Source organism: Molossus molossus, unplaced genomic scaffold (genome assembly GCF_014108415.1).
Source record: "Molossus molossus isolate mMolMol1 unplaced genomic scaffold, mMolMol1.p scaffold_m16_p_13, whole genome shotgun sequence".
In the NCBI taxonomy this organism is placed as follows: domain Eukaryota; kingdom Metazoa; phylum Chordata; class Mammalia; order Chiroptera; family Molossidae; genus Molossus; species Molossus molossus.
In genome coordinates this window covers 87,180,213-87,204,466 of record NW_023425348.1, presented here as the reverse complement: position 1 = coordinate 87,204,466, position 24,254 = coordinate 87,180,213, and the positions used below count along the sequence as shown (strand labels likewise).

Sequence of the window (24,254 nt, the reverse complement as noted above, 5' to 3'; positions counted from 1 at the left end):
TTGCTCTCTTTTCCTTTCTAGTTAAGAGGGCTAAAAACTTGCAATGAGTAGTAAATAAGTTCTAGAGTCCTACCGCACAGTATAGCAAATATAGACGGCAGTATTGTATTATAATCATCAAACTTGCTAATAAGAATTTTAATTATTTCAACTACAAAACAAAATGATAATTGTATGACATGATAGAGGTGCCGAGTATTGCTATAATGGCAATCATTTACAACATATACATGTATCAAATCAACATGGTGCACACCTTAAATTTGCAAAATGTTCTATGTCAAATATATTTCAATTAAAAAAATAAAAAGAAAAAGAAAACCATCACCCACTTGATTGTCCTGGCCAGGAAGTTGTGCACTACGTTCAAATGGAAATGATCAGAGAATCCTTTTAATATGATCTCCTAAACCTATTTCAATTCTGACTTCCTTTTCTCCACCCCACACAATTCTACTGTAGGCAGGCATCATTTACAGCATGAGAGCCTGGTCCACAGCACAGCAGCTACTCAGATGCATCTCCTCTCACCCACTCTCTCAAACTCTGTTTCAGCCTCATCAAGCTCTTTGCTCTCTTTAGATTTTTCTTCTCGTTATGAAGATTTAAAAAATTAAATTACTTCCATTTTGAATTATCCTGATTAATTTGGTAAATGTAGATAGGAAAATGAAATGATCAAATGTGAACCTTTGTTTCCTTGGGTAAGGACTTAGCTATTTCCCTCATTTCCTTCATGTTCTGAGGCTACGTCTTCACTTACACAGCCAATAATATTTTCTTTTCTCAAAATGTGTGAACCGAATTTCATTCCAGAGAATATGGAGCTTTGGGTTTCTGATCTATTGGTCACTGATGGCTTTTAAATTAAGTAACCTTAAGCTTTATTCTTAGTATTGATAGCTTTTTCATTCATATGCTAAATGCCCCCTTGAGAGGTTTTCCTTTATTTCAGGTTATTTTAATATACATCACTCAAATCCCAAAGGTCTTAGATAGGGTTTAGTAAGTGCTGAATAGCTGGGCTGTTCTATTCCTATGACCAGTCTACAGCTCCAACCTGAGGTTCTCCTGCAAAACCCTCATTTCCTCACACAATCTGAATTCTTTATTTTCATTCCTTCTCTCCTATCAAATCAAAGGTTGCCTCACTTTCGGTCAGTTGTGAATGAGTTTGAATGCCAAGGCTGCTGTTGCCCTATACCCAGGAGATGCTTGGAATGGAGAAATAAATTATTTGGGTATCATTGGGTTCACCCAGAACCATCAGTGTTTGATGATAGGACCTGTCATTACCTCTTCCCTCCTATCATGCTTTATTTTCCTTCTGATCTAAGGCTCCCAAATCCCTAGGATCTAAACTGTACCTGATAATCAGAACTCACAGACCCAGTGCATTGATCTCCATAGGATTATCTTTCAGTGAAATCGACCTGAGCCAGAAAATGATACATGTGCTATATTTTCTTATGAGGATATGGACACATACCTTTTTCATTCTAAAATGTTATCTAGAGAGAATTAACTTCATTTGGATATAGGCATCTATAGTCCAGACTATTTCAGCTCATATTCAGTGTCTAGAAGTAACCGTGAGTACAAACAATTCCTACTGAAAACTCAGTTCCCTTAGAGTGGGTTCACAACTGAAGCTAATACTTACCAGTTCGCCAGAGAAATGATATACTCACATTATGTAAGGTAGTTGCTATGCCGAAATGCATCGATTCCCCATTTGGCCACTGTATTCGCCAGGTACAACTCAAAGATGGAGAATATGCACACATACACAGAAAGAATAATTCCACTTTCCTTGATACAAACAGAAAATCTATCATTTTGTAGATCTTTACATTTCTAAAATTTTGAGCATCATAAAGATAATATAAAATTATAAAAAGTTTAGAAAATAGAATACCTATGAATTCGCATCAGCTTAATACAATAGTGATGATTTTTACCTATTTACATGATAATTGTAATAAAAGATATTTATGCCCTGCCGGTTTGGCTCAGCGGTTAGAACGTCAGCCCACGAACCAGAGAGTCCCAGGTTTGGTTCCCGCTAATGGCACGTACCTTTTTTTTTTTTTTTTTTTTTGAAATTTTTATTTATTTATTTTTTTGTTACAGATATTTTACCTTTTTACCCCATTGGCACCCCCCCCCCACCCTGTCCCCGGCTTAGTTGTCCATGTCCATTGGTCATGCATACATGCATATAAGTTCTGTGGTTTATCTCTTCCCACCCCCCCACCCCCCATCCCCTCTTCTGAGGGATGTCAGTCTGTGCCCCACTTCCATGTGTCTGGGTCTACTGTATTCCTCAGACTGTTATGTTCATTATATTCCGTATATAAGTGAGATCATGTGGTATTTGTCCTTCTCTGCTTGCCTTCTTTCACTTAGGATAATACTTTCCAGGTCCCTCCATGTCGTCTCAAAGGATAAGAGATCTTTCTTTCTTACCGCTGCATAGTATTCCATTGATGGCACGTACCTTGGTTGCAGTTTGTCCCCGGCCCTGTTTGGGGTCGTGTGGGTGGCAGCCACTTGATGTGTCTCTTTCAGTTGATGTTTCTCTCTCTCTCTTCCTCCCTCTCTGTCTGAAGATAAATGCAAAAAATGTCCTCGGGTGAGGATAAAAAACAAAAACAAACAAACAAAAAAGATATTTATTGACACTATGTGGATAGGCATTTGTGCTAAATTGTTTTAATATTAAAAAATTTTAAATTACAGTTGACAGAATATTATATTAGTTTCAGGTGTACAACACAGTGATCAGACATTTATATAACTTATGAAGTGATTGCCTCATTAAGTCTAGTACCCAACTGACACCACACAGAATTATTACGATATTACTGACTATATTTCCTGTGCTGTACTTTATATCCCATGATTGTTTTTATGACTGGCAATTTGTATATCTTAATTTCTTCCTTTTTTTACCCAGTCCTCCAACCACCCCCCTTCCCATTTGGTAACCACCAAAATGTTCTTTGTATTTATGAGTTTGTTTCTGTTTTGTTTGTTCATTTATTTTGTGTTTTTTTTTAGATTCCATATGGAAGTGAAATCACATGACATTTGTCTTTCTCTGTCTGACTTATTTCACTTAGCATAATACTCTCACTCTCTAGGTGCATCCATGTTATCATAAAAGGCAAGATTTCATTCTTTTGTATGGTTAAGTAATATTCTATTACATATATATATATATATATATATATATATATATATACATATATATATATATATATATATATATATATATATATATATATACACACCACATCTTCTTTATCCATTTGTTCATGGATGGGCACTTGGTTGCTTCCATGTCTTGGCTATTATAAACAATGCTGCAAAGGGCATAGGGTGCATATGTCTTTTCAAATTAGTGTTTTGTGTTTCTTTGGATAAACACCCAGAAGTGGAATTGCTGGGTTATATGGTGGTTCTATTTTTATTTTTTTGAGTGGCCGCACCAATTTACAATCCCACCTAAAGTGCACAGGGTTTTTCTTTTCTCCAAATCCTTGCCAACACTTGTTTGTTGATTTATTGCTGATAGTCATTCTGACAGATGTGAAGTGATAGCTCATTTTGGCTTTAATTTGCATTTCCCTGATAATTAGTGATATTCAGCATCTTTTGATAGGTCTATTGACCATCTGTATGTCCTTTTTGAAGAAATATATATTTAGGTAGTCTGCCCATTTTTTAATTAGATTTTTTTTTGGTGTTAAGGTGTATGTGTTCTTTATATGTTTGGATATTAACTCCTAATCAGATGTATCACTGATGAATATCTTTTCCCTTTCAGTAGGTTGTCTTTTTGTTTTATTGGTGATTTCCTAGGCTGTGCAAAAACTATTTAGTATGATGTAGTCCCATTTGTTCTTTCCCCCACCTTGCCCAAGTAGATATATCCAACAAAATATTGCTAAAAGTGATGTCAAAAAGTTTACTGCCTATGTTTTCTTCTAGAATTTTTATGGTTTCTAGTCATATATTTAAATCTTTAATCCATTTTGAGTTTATTCTTGTATTTGGTATAAGAAAGTGGTCCAGTTTCATTTTTTTGCACTTTGTCTCTCCAGTTTTTACAACACCATTTATTGAAGAGACTGTCTTTATCCATTGAATGTTCTTGCCTTCTTTTTCATAGATTAATTGACCATATAGGCATGGGTTTATTTCTGGGTTCTCTATTCCGTTGATTTAATTTTCTTTTCTTTTTTTCTTTCTTTCTTCCTTCCTTCCTTCCTTCCTTCCTTCCTTCCTTCCTTCCTTCCTTCCTTCCTTCCTTCCTTCCTTCCTTCCCTGTCTCTCTCCCTCTCCCTCTCCCTCTCCCTCTCCCTCTCCCTCTCCCTCTCCCTCTCCCTCTCCATCCTCACCCAAGGACATTTTTACATTTATGTTCAGATAGAGTGGGAGGGAGAGATGGAGGAAGAGAGAGAGAGAGAGAAACATCGATGTGAGAAAGACACATTGAGTGGTTGCCACCCACACGACCCCAACCAGGCCAGGAACAAACTGCAACCGAGGTACGTGCCCTTAGTGGGAACCAAACCTGGGACTCTCTTGTCTGTGGGCCGACACTCTAACCACTAAGCCAAACTGACCAGGGCTTTTTCTTTTTTAAAAATATGCCAATATCATGCTGTTTTGATTATGATAGACTGTAGTATAGTTTAATATCAGGTAGCATGGGACCTCCACTTTTGTTCTTTCTCAAGATTGTTTTGGCTGTTTGGGATCTTTTGTGGTTCTCTATAAATTTTAGAATGATTTGTTCTATGAAATATGCCAGTGGTATTTTGATAGGGATTGCATTGAATCTTCAGATTACTTTGAGTAGTATGGACATTTTAACTCTGTTAACTCTTCCTACCCACAGAATATCCTTTCACTTATGTGTATTTTCTTCAATGTCTTATAGTTTTCCAAGTACAGGTCTTTTATTTCCTTGGTTAAATTTATTCCTGGATATATTTTTTTATTAAACTGTAAATGGGAATGTTTTGTTAATTTCTCTTTTTGATAGTTTGTTATTGGTGTAAAAAATGCAACAATTTATGAATATTAATTTTGTGTCCTGCTACTTTACTGAATTCATTTATCAGTTCTAATAGTTTTTTGTTTTGTTTTTTGGTGAAGTGTTTAGGGTTCTCCCAATATAGTATTATGTCATCTGCAAATAATGACAGTTTTACTTCTTTCTTTCCAATTTGGATGCCTTTATTTCTTTTTCTTGTCTGATTGCTGTGGCTAGGACTTCTAATACTATGTTGAATAAAAGTGGTGAAAGTGGACACCCTGTCTTGTTCCTCATCTTAAGGAAAATGCTTTTAGCTTTTTCACTTTGATTATCTATAGATTTGTCACATATGACCTTTATTATATTGAGGTATGTTAGTTTTTATTGAGGTATGAGAGTTTTTGTCATAAGTGAGTGCTGGATTTTGTCAAATGCTTTTTCTTCATCTATTGATATAATCATATTCTTTTTATCTTTCATTTTGTTTACGTGGTGTATCATGTTAATTGATTTGCAGATATTGAACCAACCTTGCCTCCAGGAATAAATCCCAGTTGATCATGGTGTATGATTTTTTAAATTATTATTATTAATATATTTTTGTCATAGACGTTTCTCCTTTTCCCTGCAGATACCCTCCTCCCTATCTGCCCCCCACCAAGCATTGTTGTCTCTGTTCATTGATTATATATACATGCATATGAGTTCTTTGGTTTATCTCATCCCTCCCCCCATCGGCCCTCTCCTTTGAGGTTTGTCACTCTGAACCATACTCTTTTCTATGTCTCTGGGTCTGTCTCTTTCATCAGCTTTTTTTGTCCATTATATTCCACAAATAAGTGAGATCATGTGGTATTTGTCTTTCTCTGATTGGCTTATTTTGCTTAGCGTAATGCTCTCCAGTTCCCTCCATGTCATCTGAAAGGATAAGAGATTTTTCTTTCTTACAGCTCATAGTATTCCATTGTGTATATGTACCACAGCTTTTTTTTATCCTCACCCGAGGACATTTTTCTATTTTTTGTTCAGATAGAATGGGAGGGAGGGAGGGTGGAAGGGAAAGAGAGAGAGAGAGAGAAAGAGAGAGAGAGAGAGAGAATGAGAGAGACATCGACGTGAAAGGGACACATCAAATGGTTGCCACCATGCCCAAACCCGGGTCTCTCTGGAACGCAGGCCAATGCTCCAACCACTGAGCCAAACTGACCAGGGCTGTACCACAGCTTTTTTATCCACTCATCTACTGATGGACAATTAGGCTGTTTTCAGATCTTAGCAATTATAAATAGTTCTGCTATGAACATAGGGGTACATATATTTTTTCTGATTAGTGTTTCAGGTTTCTTAGGATATATTCCTAGAACTGGGATCACTGGGTCAAATGGCAGATCAATTTTTAATTTTTTGAGGAAACAACATATTGTTTTCCATAGTGGCTGCACCAGTTTGCCTAGAGTCCCCTTTTCTCCACACCCTCACCAGCACTTGTTGTTTAATGATTTATTGATGGCAGCCATTCTGGCAGGTGTGAGGTGATGACTCATTGTTGTTTTAATTTGCATCTCTCTGATGATTAGTAATGTTGAACATTTTTCCATATGTCTCTTGGCCATTTGTATGTCCTTTTGGAGAGGTGTCTACTTAGGTTCTTTCCCCATTTTTTAATTGGGTTTTTGTCTTCCTTTTGTCGAGTTGTATGAGACTCTATATATTTTGGAAATTAACCCCTTATCTGATGTATTGTTGGTGATTATGGTCTCCCATATAGTGGGTTCCCTTTCCATTTTGATGGTTGTTTCTTTTGCTGTGCAGAAATTTTTGAGTTTGATGTAGTCCCATGTGTTCATTTTTTCCTTTGTTTCTCTTGCTTTAGGCGTTCTATCAGTGAAAATTCTGCTGCGTATGATGTCTGAAATTTTGTTGCCTACATTTTCTTCTAGGACTTGTAGGGATTCACGAGTCACATTAAAGTCTTTTAAGCATTTTGAGTTTACTCTTATGTATGGTGTAAGTTGATGGTCTACTTTTATTTTATTCATGTAGCTGTCCAATTTTCCCAACACCATTTATTGAAGAGGCTGTCTTTACTCCATTGTATGCTCTTGCCACCTTTGTCAAATACTAACTGAACAAAATGTCTTGGGTCAATTTCCACGTTCTCTGTTCTGTTCCATTAATCTACATGCCTGTTCTTGTGCCAGTACTAGGCTGCGTTAATTACAATGGCTCTGTGGTAGAACCTGATGTCCAGTGCTGTGATCCCTCCTACTTTGTCTTTCTTTTTCAAGACTGCTGTGGCTATTTGGGGTCTTTTTTGGTTCCATATAAACTTTTGAAGTATTTGTTCTAGTTTTGTAAAATATGTCATTTTTATGTTGATGGGGATTGCATTGAATCTATAGATTGCTTTGGGTAGTATGGACATTTTAATGATGTTAATTCTTCTAATCCATGAACAAGGTATATGTTTCCACTTTTTATATCTTTCTCTATTTCTTTTTTCAGTGTCCTGTAGTTTTCTGCAAATAGGTCCTTTACTTATTTGGTTAAGTTTATTCCTAGGGATCTTAATTTTTTTCTGTGAGTTCATTATTCTTGTATAAGAATGCCATAAATTTCTTGATGTTAATTTTGTATCCTGCTACTTTGCCGAATTTGTTTATTAAATTTAACAGATTTTTTATGAAGTCTGTAGAGTTTTCTATGTATAATATCATGTCATCTGCGAATAATGACAGTTTCACTTCCTCCTTTCCAATTTGGATCCCTTTTATTGCTTCTTTATGTGTGATTGCTGTGGCTAAGACTTCCAGTACTATGTAAAATAAGAGTGGCAAAAGTGGGCATTCCTGTCTTGTTCCTGTTCTTAAGGGAAATGCTTTTAGTTTTTGCCCATTGAGTATGATGTTGGCTGTAGGTTTTTCATATATGGCCTTTATTATGTAGAGATATGATCCCTCTATTACCACATTGCTGAGTGTTTTTATCAGAACTGGGTGCTGGATTTTGCCAAATGCTTTTTCAGCATCTATTGAGTGGTTCTCAACCTTCCTAATGCAGCGACCCTTTAATACAGTTCCTCATGTTGTATGTGGGCGTATCTGCATGTGGGCGGACCCACCTGGAGACAGACAGAGGAGCTGTCTCTCAGTGCCTAAGAACATTGGAAATATGTGTTTTCCAATGGTCTTAGGTGACCCCTGTGAAAGGTTATTAGACCCCCACAGGGGTCGCAACCCACAGGTTGAGAACCGCTGGTCTATTGATAACATCATGTGGTTTTTTTTGTTTTTTTTATCCTCACCTGAGGATATTTTTCCATTTTTTGTACAGATAGAGTGGGAGGGAGAGAGAGGTAGGGAGAGAGAGAGAGAAACATCGACGTGAAGGGACACATCGAGTGGCTGCCACCCGCACGACCAACCAGGGCCGGGGACAAACTGCAACCGAAGTACGTGCCCTTAGCGGGAACCGAACCCGGGTCTCTCCGGACCGCAGGCCGACGCTCTAACCACTGAGCCAAACTGGCCAGGGCCATCATGTGGTTTTTATCTTTCATTTTTGTTTATGTGGCATATGACATTTATTGATTTGCAAATATTGTACCAGCTTTGCATCCCTAGGATGAATCCCACTTGGCCATGGTGAATAATTTTTTAATGTATTGCTGGATCCGATTTGTTAATTTTTTGTCAAGGCTTTTGGCATCTATGTTCGTCAGGGATATTGGCTTGTAGTTTTCTCTCTTTGTAGTGTCTTTATCTGGTTTTGGAATTCGAATTCTGCTGGCCTCGTAAGATGAGTTTGGAAGTCTTCCTTCTTCTTGAATTTTTTGGAATAGTTTGAGGAGCATGGGTGTTAGTTCTACTTTAAATGTGTGGTAAAACTCCACCATGAAGCTGTCCAGGTCTGGGCTTTTGTTTGCTGAGAGATTCTTGATTACATTTTCAATTTCCTTAGTTGTTATTGGTCTGTTCAAGTTTTCTATCTCTTCTCAGTTCAGTTTTGGGAGACTATGTGTTTCTAGAAATTTGTCCATTTCACCCAGATTGTCCAATTTGCTGGCATATAATTGTTCATAGTATTTGTTAATGATCCTTTGTATTTCTGTGGTGTCAGTTGTTACTTCTCTTTCATTTCTGATTTTGTTTATCTGGGTCTTCTTTCTTTGTTTCTTGGTGAGTCTAGCTAAGGGTCCATTAATCTTGTTTATCTTTTCAAAGAACCAGCTCTTTGTTTCATTGATCTTTTGAATTGTTCTTTTAGTCTCTATGTCATTTATTTCTGCTCTGATCTTTACCATTTCTTTCTTTGTACTTGCTCTGTGTTTTTCTTTTTGTTTGCGTTCTAGTTCTTTAAGTTATGAGGTCAGATAGTCAATTAGAAATTTTTCTTGTTTCCTGAGGTAGGCCTGTAGTCTATGATCTTCCTTCCCAGGACTGCTTTTGCTGCATCCCATAGATTTTGTGTTGTTCTGTGTTCATTTTTATTGGTTTCCAGGAAGGTTTTTCTTCTGATTCATTTTTGAAAGATTGTATGTTTCTATAAATTTATCTATTTCCTCCAGGTTGTCCAATTTATTTGGCATATAATTTGTTACAGTATTTTCTTACAATCCTTTGTATTTCTGTGGTGTGAGTTTTCACTTCTCATTCATTTCTGATTTTATTATTTGGGTCTTCTTCCTTCCTTTCTTCCTTCCTTCCTTCCTTCCTTCCTTCCTTCCTTCCTTCCTTCCTTCCTTTATTTTATTTGATGAGTCTGGTTAAAGGTTTATCAATTCTGTGTAACTTCTCAAAGAATAGGCTCTTGGTTTCATTAATCTTTTGTATTGTTTTTTTAAAGGCTTTTTCTTTTATATCTTCTCTGATCTTTATTATTTCCTTCCTTCTCACTTTGGGCTTTGTTCTTCTTGTTCTATAGTATCTTTAAGTATAAGAATAGATTAATTGAGATTTTTCCTGTTTATTGAGGTAGGGCTGTATTGCTATAAATTTCTGTCTTTGGCTTTACCCCATATATTTAGGACATTGTGTTTTAATTTCCATTTGTCTCAAGGAATCTTTTGATTTCTTCCTTGATCTTGTTGTTAAGCCATTCAGTGTTTATTAGTAGGTTATTTAGCCTCCATGTGTTTGTGTGTTTTTCAGTTTTATTCTTATAATTGATTTATAATTTTATAGCATTGTGATCCAACAAGACGCATTATATGACTTCAATCTTCTTCAATTGGTTAAGACTTGTTTTGTGACCTAATATGTAATCTATCCTGGCAAATGTTCCATGTGTGCTTAAAAAAATGTATATTGTTGCTTTGTGGTAAAATATTCTAAAAATATCAATTGAGTCTATCTGGCCTAATATGTCTTGTAAAGCTGCTGTTTCCTTGTTGATTTTCTGTCTGGATGATCTGTCCACTGATGTCAGTGATGTGGAACAGGTTCAATTTAGTAGAGCTCTGATACCTGCTGAGTCTACCCTTTGGATGTATCACTAGTGGAGCGAATTGGATGGTACTCTAGTGTGGTGTGAATTTGACCACTGGATGTATTGGTTCTGAGGCCTCTTGGGAGAGGCTCTGGTGCAGGCTAAGTTCAGCTGCTGCTGTGCCTGGCCTGGAGCCACCAGGTAATAGCTACAAAGTAATCTGCAGATAGTTGCCACCTGTGCTGGGTTGGAGGTCCCTGGGAATGGCTAAGCTGTGAACCAAGGCCAGTTGCCACCAGTGCCAGGCTTGAGGGTTTGTGAACATTTGTGAGATTTTAGGAAAGTCTGCCATGAGCTGAGACAGGCCATTTGTGTGGAAGAGATGCTGGAAGCAGCTGGGATGGCCCTGTGTGTTGGATGGGGTGGGGTCTCAGACTTGGCACCTGCCTGCCCTGCAAACTGTGTAGGGGAGGGTTCTATAAAGGAATAGTGGTGCCTGCCAGCACATCGTTCTGAAGATAGCTGCCCCTTCAACCCTCACCCTGAAGCCAGACAATTCAATTCCTTTCTGTAGAACTCTGGCCCTTTGCAAGCTGTAGCCCCACACTGGAGTCAGAGTGAGTGAGTCCATCAGTGAGTCAGTCTGCACACAGGGCCTTCCAGAGAGATTCCTGGGACCCCAGAGGCACTCCATCTCAGTCAGCTGCGATTCCCACTGATTTTCACAGCCAGAGTTATGGAGAGTTATCTTCCTGGCACTGGAGTCCAAGGCTGGGGAGCCATATTTTATCTGCCCCTGCAGTTCTTATTATATCTCCATAATAGCTTTAAGTGTGAAAATCCATCACGCTTCCAAACATTCTTGTCACTAAATTTTCTTGATAGAGTTCAGTCACAGTGCATGAAAAAATGAACTTCCAGGGAGTGCGGCCAGCAGACCTTTGGATGTACTGTGATCCCTTAGACTTTTGCTCTATGTATATGTTTTGTGTTTGTTTTTATATAAGTGACATCTTCTACGAGCTATCAACTATTGCTCAGTCAAGTACAGTAGCCCCTTCTATTTCATGGAAGATGTGTTCCAAGACCCCCCAGTGGATGCCTGAAATCATGGATAGTACCTAGCCTTATAGATAACTATGTTTCTATGATAAAATTTTAATTTATAAATTAGGCACAGTAAGAGATAAGAAATTCATTCTTACCATAGATCTTAGCCACCTCAGCATACAATTATTTTTCTTTTTTTATTAAGTCATGAACTTTCACTTTTTTCACTTAAAGGAAGTGCTTATAGATTCTCTTAGGAATATTCCAGTTGCCAGCATAACTACTCTTGTTCTTCAAGGCCATTATTGAGTAAAATAAGGGTCACTTGAACACAAGTATTATAATACTACAACAGTAGACCTGATAGCTGGGTGGCTACTAAGTGATTAATAGGCAGAAAGTGTGTTCAGCGTGGAGACTCTGAACAAAGGGATGACTCACATTCTGGGTGAGAAAGAGCAGGACAACATGCAATTTCATCATGCTACTTAGAATGGCACACAATTTAAAATTTATGAATTGTTTATTTCTGGAATTTTTCATTTATTAATTTTGGACCATGATTGACGGCAGGTAAGCGAAACCACAGCACAACTATGGAAAAATGGGAAGGGGGTACTGTATTTTAAAGTGTTCTTATTTATTTCTATTACAGAAACAGGACCTCCACATATGTACTGAACTATCACACCAATGAAGCATAAGCAGGGCACTGAAAAAGAAATATGAACACTTATAAGCCTGCTTCTACTCCATAGGCATACAATATACATGGTATGCTAAAATATAAGTGCAGTCCCAAGATGACAAAAATGCCAATAATGCTTAGGATAGTAAAAATGCAGGACTGTACATATTTGCCCTGACTATCCTGTCATCTTGAAAATTTGCTAAAAAATAATTATGGTTCCTTTCTTTGTCTCAATTGCATCAGGTCTTTGAAGTCTTGAAGGGCTGACATACTAATTACTTCCATAACTCTAAGAAATTGGGAACACCATGCAAATTTAACCAATGACCCATATGTTTACTTTTCTTCCATTTCAACTTTCATTACCAATATATTTAGCTTAAAACCAAATGGTTAGTGCCATGTCAAGAAAAGATGAATTTATGGTATATTCAGGGGCTTGGGACTTATCTGCTTATTATGTCTAGAGAACTTCTGATTACCAATTCTCAGGAGTATTTTATATGCTAATCTTGGAATATCATCAAAGAGATGTTTAATAAAGAACATTCATACAAACAATTAACACTTATCAGACATCTGTTTATTTCCAGGCTTTATGCTAGTTATGGGAGACTCCAGTAAGTAGAATGTGTCTAGGATGTTGAGTTAGTGAGCCTGCCAACCTCAGTTTTTTCCTTATTTTGATCAAATGTCTATATTTATTTAATATTTTTGTGTCTTCACCAGTATCATTCATTTGCATCTCAATAATCTAAATATTAGTTATTTTATTTTATATAATATCCTTTATTTGATACCTTGAATTTTTCTTGGTCAGGCTTAGAGATCTGTTCAGTGGTTTGGATCCATATTTGTGGTCATGCCATGTGTGAATGAATAACTTCTATCACCTCTACATCTGTCTGACACCAAAATACTCTCAACATTTACAGACAAATTTAAAGTATAAGTCACCAATTATAAACAAACACACACAACCTCTTACTTACCTGTGGCCATTGAATCTTTACCGGTTTCACTAAAAATAGTGTTATTTCAGCTACAGTTAGAAATATACCAATCACTGAAAGGACAGAACAGTAGATGTTTGTCTTTATGGTGTACTTCAACTGGAATAGATACAAAATGTCAACTAGTTATACTTCTACTAGTCCAAACAAGCTGGAATGAAGTTATCAGCCTGCAATACTGGCAAGTATTGTTATCATTTCTGACCTTTTCAGAATCAGTTACTCTATGGGTTCCCCAATTTCTAAATTTATCAAGTTCGCAATAAGACTTAAATTTTTTTTTTGCATACCTGCATTTCCTTCACTTTCTCAACACAAAATTCTTTTTTAAAACTAATTAATTTTTGTTACAGATGTCTCTCTCCCGCCTCCCCCCAGCATTATTGTCTATGTCCTTGTTTACACATACATGCATAAAAGTTCTGTGGTTTATCTCTTCCCTCCCCCCACATCCACCTCTTCTGAGGTTTGTCAGTTTGCACCCCACTTCCATGTCTCTGGGTCTGTTTTGTTCCTCAGCTTGTTTTGTTCATTATATTCCACAAATAAGTTAGATCATGTGATATTTGTCTTTCTCTGATTGGCTTGTTTCACTTAAGATAATACTGTCCAGGTCCTTCCAAGTCGTCTCAAAGGATAAGAGATCTTTCTTTCTTATGGCTGCATAGAATTCCATTGTGTACTACAGCTTTTTTATCCACCCATCTATTGATGGACACCTGGGCTGTTTCCGGATCTTAAATACAAAATTCTTAAATGCGGAATCACAGTAGTGATTGATACTTTAATATCTTTCCAAACAATGCAAAGACCTTAGACTACTTCACTCTACCCCTACTTTAGCCTATATCCTATTGTGTCTTTTGCTTTCTTTACATATTTTGAAATTTACAGTGTTATTTTTAATGTTCATACAATGAATATTTATTTATATTTACCTGTATATCTGCCTATTTCTTTGATTTTCCACTGTCTATAACATAACATTCCAAATAAATTAAACCTCTAAATGTAAAATAAAATTTTCAGATCCTGTAAAGATTTCCATTTCTGTCATTGGGGTGAATTTTGGACTTCACGATTATGTAATATATATTGCAAAATTACTTTTGTGTAATTATAATTCATTTTGCATATGTAACACATATGCGTAATAATTTTTTTTTCTGGCTACATTCACTCAATGTTGTCAGATTCATTCTTATTATGGTGTATCACTATAGTTTGCTCCTTTGTATTGCTATAAAGAAGTGTTATATTTATTTGCCATGATTTAGTAATTTATATAATGTTTACCTATAAAAAGAAAGGAGGGCAAAGTTACTGAAAAAAGACATGAAAAAGGCTTCTGAAATGTTTGACTTTGGAGGGGATTCCCGTGATAATTAGTTGAGACAGGTATTATGTTTCATATGTTTTTGAATTTGTGCTAAATTTAATTCAACAATATGAAGGTGAATTAAAGAACACATAGAAAAGAAATTACTGAAATTTAAGAAACACTGGTTAGTTAAATGGTAACAAAGTAATATTTTTTGGAGGGGGATTACTTTGAAAATTTTAAAATATTTTAATTGAATAATCCTGAAATTACCACATAGTGAAGTTTGAGAGCTGCAACCAATCTGATGAAGCTTCAATCTGATGAAGCTATAAAAATAGCAGATAAAGTCCCAAGAAAATAGAGAAGGAAATAATAAAAGTGAGAATAAAAAGTAATACCATAGAAAAACATACGAGAGAGGATTACAAAACCTAAAAGGTAGTTTTTTGAGGTAGTAAACTTAATATAACCCAGGTGTGCTGACTAGAGAAATAGAGAAAACAAAATAATATCAGAAATATGAAAAATGAGATTCTGTAGACATAAGATTTATGCTTATGGTATGATGAGAAAGTTTATGGTGGACTAATGTTTCCTGAGAGGAACTAGAAAAAGAGGATACAATACATACAAGTATTTCATTTAGCGAAAAGCATCAAAAACTGGTGAAGCAGCCCTGGCCGGTTTGGCTCAGCAGTTAGAGCGTTGGCCTGTGGTCTGGAGAGACCTGGGTTCGGTTCCCGCTAAGGGCATGTACTTTGGTTGCAGTTTGTCCCTGGCCCTGGTTGGGTCGTGTGGGTGGCAACCACTCGATGGGTCCTTTTCACATCGATGTTTCTCTCTCTCTCTCTCTCCCACTCTATCTGAATAAAATATCAAAAAATGTCCTCGGGTGAGGATAAAAAAAAAAAAAAAAGAATAAAAAACTGGTGAAGCAGTTAAGAATATGCAGGGACCAGGACTCCCGAGAGAGAACCACAGAGAGGTGCGCAGGTGTTCTACAAGTAACTTTTCCTTGGGAACATTTGCCAGGACAAGAGGCTGAGCTTTCCTATTTTGCCTGAATAGAGGGCTATTGCTAGGGAGCAGAGGAAGCACCATAACTTTTGGTGTTCTTGCAGGGCTGGAAAGGTACATTTGCCAACCCGAAAAGACAAGCTTCTGAGGAAAAGATAGGAAGGGTCAAAGAAATGAGCCAGCAGTATGACCAATTTTCTCTTAAGATACTAACCAGATTTTTAAACTGGTCATTAGGCTACTTACGAAAGCATCTGAAAAACAGAGAAGAGTTTCTGGCCATATAATTGTGCTGAGGAAGCATCAATCAGGACTGCCAGGGAAGGTTTCTTGTAAACACATTAGGTTCTTAATTGCAAACCCTGGCTGTGTCATGCAAGTGAAAATGAATGAGAAGTATATGGATTCTATCCAAACTGCCGCCCAGCCTCAATACCAGTTTCTCAGCCTAGGACAGGAATGGGTAAACCCTTTCTGGAAGAACTGAGCATCAGCTGACATTACTATAATTTTTTTTTAATACACAATTTCTGACAATCAGTACTTACTAGACAAGTTAAAAGATAAGATTACATTTTTTTTTTTTTTTTTTTTATCCTCACCCGAGGACATTTTTCCATTTTTTGTTCAGGTAGAGTAGGAGGAGGAGAGAGGAACAGAGAGAGAGAAACTTCGACGTGAAGGGACACATCGAGTGGCTGCCACCCGCACGACTGACCAGAGCCGGGGACAAACTGCAGCTGAGGCACACGCCCTTAGCGGGAACCGAACCCGGGTCTCTCGGGACCGCAGGCTGACGCTCTAACCAGTGAGCCAAACCGGCCAGGGCAAGATTACATTTTTTAAAAATACTAGGAAAAACCAACAAGAATAGTCTCATAAGTGATCCAGTTACTTGAAACTTATAAGGACTTTAAAATATTTATTTATTTATTTATTTATTTTTAATCCTCTCTTGAGGACATTTTTCCATTTTTTGTTCAGACAGAGTGGGAAGGGGAGAGGGGGGAGAGAGAGAGAGAGAGAGAGAGAGAGAGAGAGAGAGAGAGAGAGAGAAACATCGACATAAAAGGGACACATCGAGTGGCTGCCTCCCCCACAATCCAACCAGGACTGGGGACAAACTGCAACCGAGGTACATGCCCTTAGCGGGAACCGAACCCGGGTCTCTCTGAACTGCAGGCCGATGCTCTGACTGCTGAGCCAAACCAGCCAGGGCTAAAATAACTATTTATTAATATATTGAAGAAAATAGTAAAAAATTAAGCAGACAGATGAACTGAGAGAATTTCACAGAAGAATTGGGATCTAAAAACAGGATCAAATGGAAGTTCTAGAACTGGGAAAATACACTAATTAAAACGGAGAACTTCATAACTGCTTATGAGACACAACAGCATTACTGATCTGGATGGCGGGACACTAGAAAACGATGAAATGAATGTAAAGAGAGAAAAAAATAAAAGGAAAAAAAGGTGACAAAACGTGGGGCATAGTGAAAATATTTAACATACAGCCAGTGTTAAGGAGTCCTGGAAGTAGAGAAGAGAAAGGCAATCTCGCAAAAGCAGTATTTGAAAAGAAAATGGCTAACAATTTTTCAAATTTGATTTTAAAATATCAATCCAGATATTCAATTCCTTTTAGATATATACTTGGCTAATCCTAAATAAGATAAATAGAAAACATACTACCTCTAAGTGCATCATAATAAATCTGTTGGAAGGTACAAGTAACAGGCAAACTGTAACAGTCGTGTGAGGAAAAACACACACTGTGCTAAAGGAGCAACGCTAACAGAAACGTCACAGTGTTAAAGATGGGAGCCCGAGCACAACAGAATGACCTTTTGAAAGTGCTGAAATAAAATGTCCACCTAGAATTTTATATGAATTAAAAAAAATCTTTGGGGGAAAATCACAACATAAGGTTGTTTTCAGACTAACAAAAGCTGAGAGAATTATTGCCTGGAATGTTTGTGCCAAAAGAAATACTCAGGGGAATTTCTCAACCAGAGGGTAAGTAATCCCAGACTGAGTTGCTGGCGGAGATGAAAAGAAACAAAGGGTAGATAAATGGGTAAATCTAAATAAACAGCATGTGTTACTTTACTTTGATTTGCTGGGTTTGTAGAGTAGTTGCTTATTATCTTGTCCTCAATCAAGACCCTTGCTCTTGACGTTTTTTCCCTGGCCTTCCTAGCCCAAACAGCTGTTCCTTCTGCCATATTCTCAACAATGGTTAATTAGGTGTTGAATTCTGGAGCTAAGCTGTCTGGGTTCAAAGTTCAACTCTGTCACTTAATATCTAGTCTAAATCTAGGTCTAGTTTATACTCTTGGTAGCTCAGTTTCCTTATATATAAAATGGGTATGTAATATTGCCCATCCTGATGGGGTTTGTTATGAGATAATATACAAAAACTGAATGAGGCATCTGGTACATAGAAACTATTCAATACATCTTAACCAATTATTCTAATCATACATTTTTCTCTCTCTCGCTGCTTCAAAGTACTCATAGATACAGGTTGTCTACCACATTTGACATCTTGATTTGAAATGAATGACATATCCTGTTTAAATACCCACTTCTGATTTTCCGGTTTGTTTCATGCATTCTGTATTATTTTTATGTTTTAAGAAATTAGCAAAGAGGGGTTGGGGGGGAGATAAACCACAGAACTTATGTGCATGTATGCATGACCAATGGTCATAGACAACAAACCTGGGGATGGGGAGGAGGATGTCAATGGGGGGAAAAGGAGAAACATCTGTAACAAAAACAAATAAATAAAAATAAATAAATAGAAGCTGTATAAACTTATAAATAGAAATTAACAAAGAATTTTGTTGGAGTAATTCATTTCTAAAATAGTATATAGCAATATTTTACATGTAAGTATTTTGGGTAGATTTTTACTTTTTAAGAGGCAGTGAAATCTCCTCCTTACTAATATCTTTGCTTTTGACAAATTAAATTTTTATCTTTGAAATTGCTTCAACTATTCTGACTTACCAACTTTGGGGAACGCCTTTTCTCTGCTTCTATTGCAAAAATTCCTGATACGACATACTGAGAACAAAAAGAGGTACACGTAAGTATCTTTTAAAAATGATTTATAGATTAGATTTTGTTCACTTCTCAAGACTCTAAATATTCACAATGATTGTTGAGAAGCTAGATCTAATAATAATTTAAATAACTTATAATTTTCTAAAAAACATTATAAAAAGCCTTTTTTTAAATGCAAAATGCATTTTAACATGTTAGATATGGTATAAGATGAAATCCCTCAATTTCCAAAATTCCTAGAAGTTGTGTGTTAAACTCACTTCCCTGCCAGTACCTGGTGGTCTCTGCTTTCAGACTGTAATAGAATTCTGATGCTGACTAAAGGTTAGCTCAGATTTCACAAGTTAAGGGCATAGTCCCTAATAACACTGACCTCACGTCCGACACCAGCTACGTGCTTGGTGGTTTTCAGACAACCTGTCCTTCTGACTAACAGGCTACAAAATATGGGGGTTCTACTACCTATCTCAGGTTTGATAATTATACACACATTTATTTGCCTCTTTATTTACTTATACCCTTAGTTTAAAATGGAATTTAGATGACTTGCATAAGTACATGCATCAGGTTTATAGATTAACAAGCTGAAATAATTGATAAGTGAAGATACCAGGGATAATAAAGGTAAATAAGTAGCTGAGGCCAGGGCTAATTTCAATCCTGTGAAATTGTATTGTGGGCCCCTGACAACTGATGGGACTGAATAGAACTGATCTTCACTTTTGTGTGTGTATGTGGTACGTGCCCCTAGTGGGAACTGAACCCGGGACTCTCTGGTCCGCAGGCCAACACTCAACCACTGAGCCAAAGTGGCTAGGGCTGATCTTTACTTTTGACTCTGAGGTTACTGGTAGCTTTTTTACTGTGTGGTAACATCATAATAATATGGCATGTAAATACATGGAACCCACGTGTGGCTTATCACATTGGGTAAACAATGCTGCTAACCTCCTCTTGGATTCCCACCATAACTCTGAGGCCAGATTCAGTTAATCATTGTTTCAGGTTGAAAACTCCTACTGCCCTTGTTCTGTCAGCTACTGTCACATTATTATGCTTCTTTTTTGCAAGAAAACTCAATGAAAGAGTTGCCTAAACTTGATCCAATTCTTAAATCCACTCCAACCAGGTTTTTAGCTCCACTTTGATAATGAACTCTTCTTGTCAAGTTCACTTATGACCTCAGTATTGCAAAATCCAGTGGCAGTTTTACATCTTATTTCATCTATCAGCTCCCTCCTCCTTGACTCTGCTTTCTTTAGTTGGCTTCCAGGATAGCTCACTTTCTGTTTTTTTTTTCTCATTAATTTTCTTTGCTGGTCCCTTATCTCCTATCTGAATTACTCATGTTGGAGGTACTCCAGGACTCAGGCTGTGGTCTTCCCTACTCTACCGACACAAGATCAGGTCACACCTCGATAGTGACCTCTTGTCTCACAGTGTTAAATACCATCATTATGCCAGTGACTCCACATTTACACTTTTTTTTCTCAAACGCCAGACTCATGTATACACAAGTAGAATACTTGATATCTCTACTTGATATCTTTAAGAAAGATTTCAAACACAATGTACCCAAGAGCACCTGAAATTCCATCCCCTTCAAACTTATAGCCTTACCCATTTCAGAAAATGGCAAATCCATTCTTCTAATTGCTTGACCCAATATTTTGGAGTCTTCTTTACCTCCCCCCCACCCCACCCCCCGCCCCATGCCATACCAACCGATCAGGAAATACTTTGGGCTCTATTTAAAAAATATATCCAAAATCAACTACTTTTCATTTTATTATCTCCTGGTTTGAGCCACTATCATCAGTCACCTGGATAGTTGTAATCAGATTTTAAGAAAGTATCCTTGCTTTTACCTGTGCTCATTTATGATCTTTTAATGGTTCTTTAAAACTTCAGTCAAATCATGTCATTCCTCTGTTCAACACCCTGCAGTAGCTTTCATTATTATTCAGAGTACCAGTCTATGCAATGATACAAGTACTTAGATTAACACACCACCTATCATGTAGCTGACCTCTTTTCCTACCAATCTTTTCTTAGCTCAGTTTGCTCCATCCTAACTGGCCTCTTTGCTGTTCAGTAAACCTTCTAGATTTGCTCTCAGTCTAGCCTTCTTGTACACTCCCCTCCAACTATTCCTGTGATTTATCACTTCAAGTCCTTTAAGTCTTTGTTCAAGTGTATTTTCTCAATAAAACTTGAATGTCCTATAAAAAGTTGAAAGTTGCTCTCATCTCATACCTCCTTGCCCTCTCTACATTCCCTCCCCCACCGTCCTTTTCATCTTTTAACACATTGTCTTTCACCAAAAGGTGATTATTACAAGAGTAGAAATTTTGTTCTGTTTTGCTGTAACTGAAGCCCTAGAACAGAGCCTGGCACACATCAATAAATATTTGCCAAGAAAATAAACTAAAAAAAATTTTTGTGAGATAGGCATTTATCATTGAGAAGCCTGGGAAAATGGAAGGAGGTGGAATATTTTACCCTGTGCTATAAAACAATACAAATCCCACTGACTCCTTCCACATTCCTCTTGGCCCATTAGCAGTCTGCTCTCTCTTCTTTTGCTGAACTACTTTAAAAAACCTCTTCTATTGCCCCAGCAAGTAAGCTCTTATTCTCAACTTGCCCATATTACTGGCAAACATGAGCTGTATTGGAAAGCTGAACAGTCACTAACCATTTGCTACTTGTCTAAAATACCCTTTGGAACACTTACCATTCCTTTGTTCCAACATTCATTTAACTAAAAAGAATCTTTGTATGGAATACTTTTGTAAATAAATTCATCTCTTTGAAATATTTTCCATAGATATAAGAATTCCTCGACAGCAGGGATGTATGTTTTTACAGATGATATCTCTGGCACATTGCCTGGCCACAGAAGCAGTCACTAAATATATTGAATAAATGAATGAATGTATTTACTCACAAAAAAGGATGCCCCAAATGGGTATCCTGATATCAAGACTATAGGCAGGTAGGTTAATAAAAATAGTTCATTTTGCCTGATATACAACTGCATCCAGATATGCCCCAGAGCAAAGTGGATCAGACCATTCATTACTTGGGCAGCCTGTAAAACAGGAATGTCATAATCAATTACCCAGACATAGCAAATTTCAAGAGAGTTACAAAATGGGTGATATAAAGGGAATGGGGATAATATAGCTTCCATGTTTCTGAATCATAAGTGTCACTTCCTCTACTCTGTTCAGCTCTAGAAGTTACTAAAATCTGTGGAGAAGCCAAGGTGATGGAGGAAGGTAGCAGTCACAAAAGAACTTGGAATCTCTACATGTAGCTCATGCAGGCATTATTCACGAGTTTTTGTTTTGTTTTGTTTTTAGCAACTTGTAGCGGTAGCTTGCTTTCAGGTGAATGAATGTGTCTGGGGGCTTATTTAAGGACCAGGGCAGAAGGACACACAGCTGGAGTCCTCTGGCTCAGAGAAGAACTGCAGTCTCTGCAGGCCCTCCTGCCTCTGCTTCCTCCTGTCTGTTATACTACCCTCAGTTCCATTTATTCTATGTGATATTATTCTACCATCCCCATCCCCCTCAACCAGTTGATGGGACAATGGTTTTCTTCTGATAGTAATTTCGACTTTTTTTTTTTTTTTAATCCTCACCCGAGGACATTTTTCGATATTTTGTTCAGATAGAGTGGGAGGGAGAGAGAGAGAGAGAGAAACATCGATGTGAAAGGGACACATCGAGTGGTCGCCACCCACATGACCCAACCAGGGCCGGGGACAAACTGCAACCGAGGTACGTGCCCTTAGCGGGAACCGAACCCGGGTCTCTCCAGACCGCAGGCCAACGCTCTAACTGCTGAGCCAAACCGGCCAGGGCATAATTTCGACTTTTAACACCATGAGGTGGGAGGGCCCACTTATAAACAGACCTGCTGAATCATAAGATTCTGGCCCCAGTGATCTTAGACACTTTCCTGAACCATGATTTATCTTATAGTCTTGGGTTTTAAACTTGACTCGAGGCCCACTGATGAGGATGTATGATGGGGAAAGATGTAGCATGCCTGGTTAGGTTAGAGTGAATAGTGGTCCAGAATATTACCTTTCCGGGGTTAAATGCATGTCAAGAACACAATGCTGAGAGATGATCAGTGTCCACAAAACCCTGTGATTTAGATGATCTCTTGACTATAACCCCTGACCTCATCATTTTCTTTAGAGCCCACAGTCTCACATTTACTTCAAACTCTTTATAGACATACATAGACAAAAGGAAATCATAGAGGTAAGATTGCTGGGACTCATTCCATCAATTCTCTTTCATTGAGTAGTTGAGGTAGAAGAGTCAATGTCTCCTTTTTAAAAAACACGATATTTGGTACTTGCAGCATCAAGGTCATTTAGCCACTCAAGTAGCACTTAGTTCTTACCCCAAACATTCTGGTTTCCTGTTTCAACACAATGTAGGGTGATGACATCTTATCCAAAATAGCAGAGAGTAAATGGAATCTATTTCTAAGAGAAAATATAGAAAAATAAACATAATGATTTTCTCAGGTAAGACACTTAAAAATCATTGAGAAATTTATCCTTGCTTTCTCTAATTTTTCACAATGAAACAATTCCCCGAAATAAGAATTCATAGTCAATCCATTGATATGCTCTTTTGGACATAGCTAATGTTCTCTTAAAACTTCTAATTGTCCTATAAGATTTTATTTATCTTTTACCCCCAACTTTAAAGGCACTTTGTGAGTTCTTATACTGCTCATATGCAGACAAAAGAATTTAACCTGTCTGGTTTAAGCAAAATAGGATATTAGTGAGTGTACAAAATCACTGGGAAGGGTAAGCTTATAGAATAATGCCCAGAGTCAAACCACCTATCTAGATTGAAGAGAGGGTGTCCTTGCTTCTTCCCACTTCAGAACTCTGCAGCAGATGTCAAACCTCTTCCTTGTCTCCCTGGGCAGTCATCTGTGCAAGCAGAATTGACACTCAGTATAGTGTCTCTTTTGTTTTCTTCCACATTTAACTCTAGTGCAAGGGCATGTGATTGGCAGAACCTAGATCAAATGCCTGCACTCTGACTGTCAGAGAAGCTGGAGGATATAATTTTTGGGATTCAACTTTTAGAAAAGTAATTTTCACAACTTAGTAACCAATAAAAAAATAAATAAAAGAGAGAGAGAGAGATATTCGAAAGGTTTGGCAGCCATGAATGATTTCTCTCTATTACTTCACTGTTGTGGACAAACTTTTGGAGGTGTGTCCCATTCACTCAGTTCATGCTTACTATCTGTAGGAACTAGTTCCTGTTTGTACCTAATTGGAAGAGAGGCAGAGAATCTGTCTCAAATTGGACCCATCAGCATCTCTTTCCCAGGAACTGTATATTTAGAACTAAGATATAGCCTTAGTCTGGGCTTATCTCTTGATAAGAAGATACAAACTCTTAAAACAGAGAGCATTAACATGTTCTATCAAATGGCTAAGAAGACATCCAGAAAAATCAGACATGAAAAACTGATGACTTTCAATTTTCTAGTTCTGATCCTTTTCTGAAACTGAGAGTTTTTTCTGCTCTTGGGTCTAGGAGACATTTCCATATTT

General features: G+C 37.3%; 1 protein-coding gene across 1 annotated transcript; it reads right to left on the bottom strand.

Moving 5' to 3' along the window:
• Window positions 1-1,692: 1,692 nt before the first annotated feature.
• On the bottom strand, window positions 1,693-23,119 carry LOC118628725 (membrane-spanning 4-domains subfamily A member 6D-like). Its single transcript, XM_036259657.1, has 5 exons — window positions 23,072-23,119; window positions 21,597-21,740; window positions 18,590-18,646; window positions 13,211-13,330; window positions 1,693-1,812 (listed from the first exon to the last, which is right to left on the bottom strand). The coding sequence occupies exons 1-5, from the start codon at window positions 23,117-23,119 to the stop codon at window positions 1,693-1,695; spliced, it is 489 nt and encodes a 162-aa protein (XP_036115550.1).
• Window positions 23,120-24,254: the final 1,135 nt, after the last annotated feature.

Excerpts from the sequence above, each read along its gene's own strand:
- LOC118628725 (XM_036259657.1), bottom strand. The coding sequence starts at position 23,119 with ATGTCATCACCCTACATTGTGTTGAAACAGGAAACCAGAATGTTTGGG. Across the intron at positions 21,741-23,071 it reads AGGAAACCAGAATGTTTGGG|GCTGCCCAAGTAATGAATGG; the intron begins GTAAGAACTAAG and ends CCTGTTTTACAG. Across the intron at positions 18,647-21,596 it reads CATTTGGGGCATCCTTTTTT|TATGTCGTATCAGGAATTTT; the intron begins GTGAGTAAATAC and ends TTTTGTTCTCAG.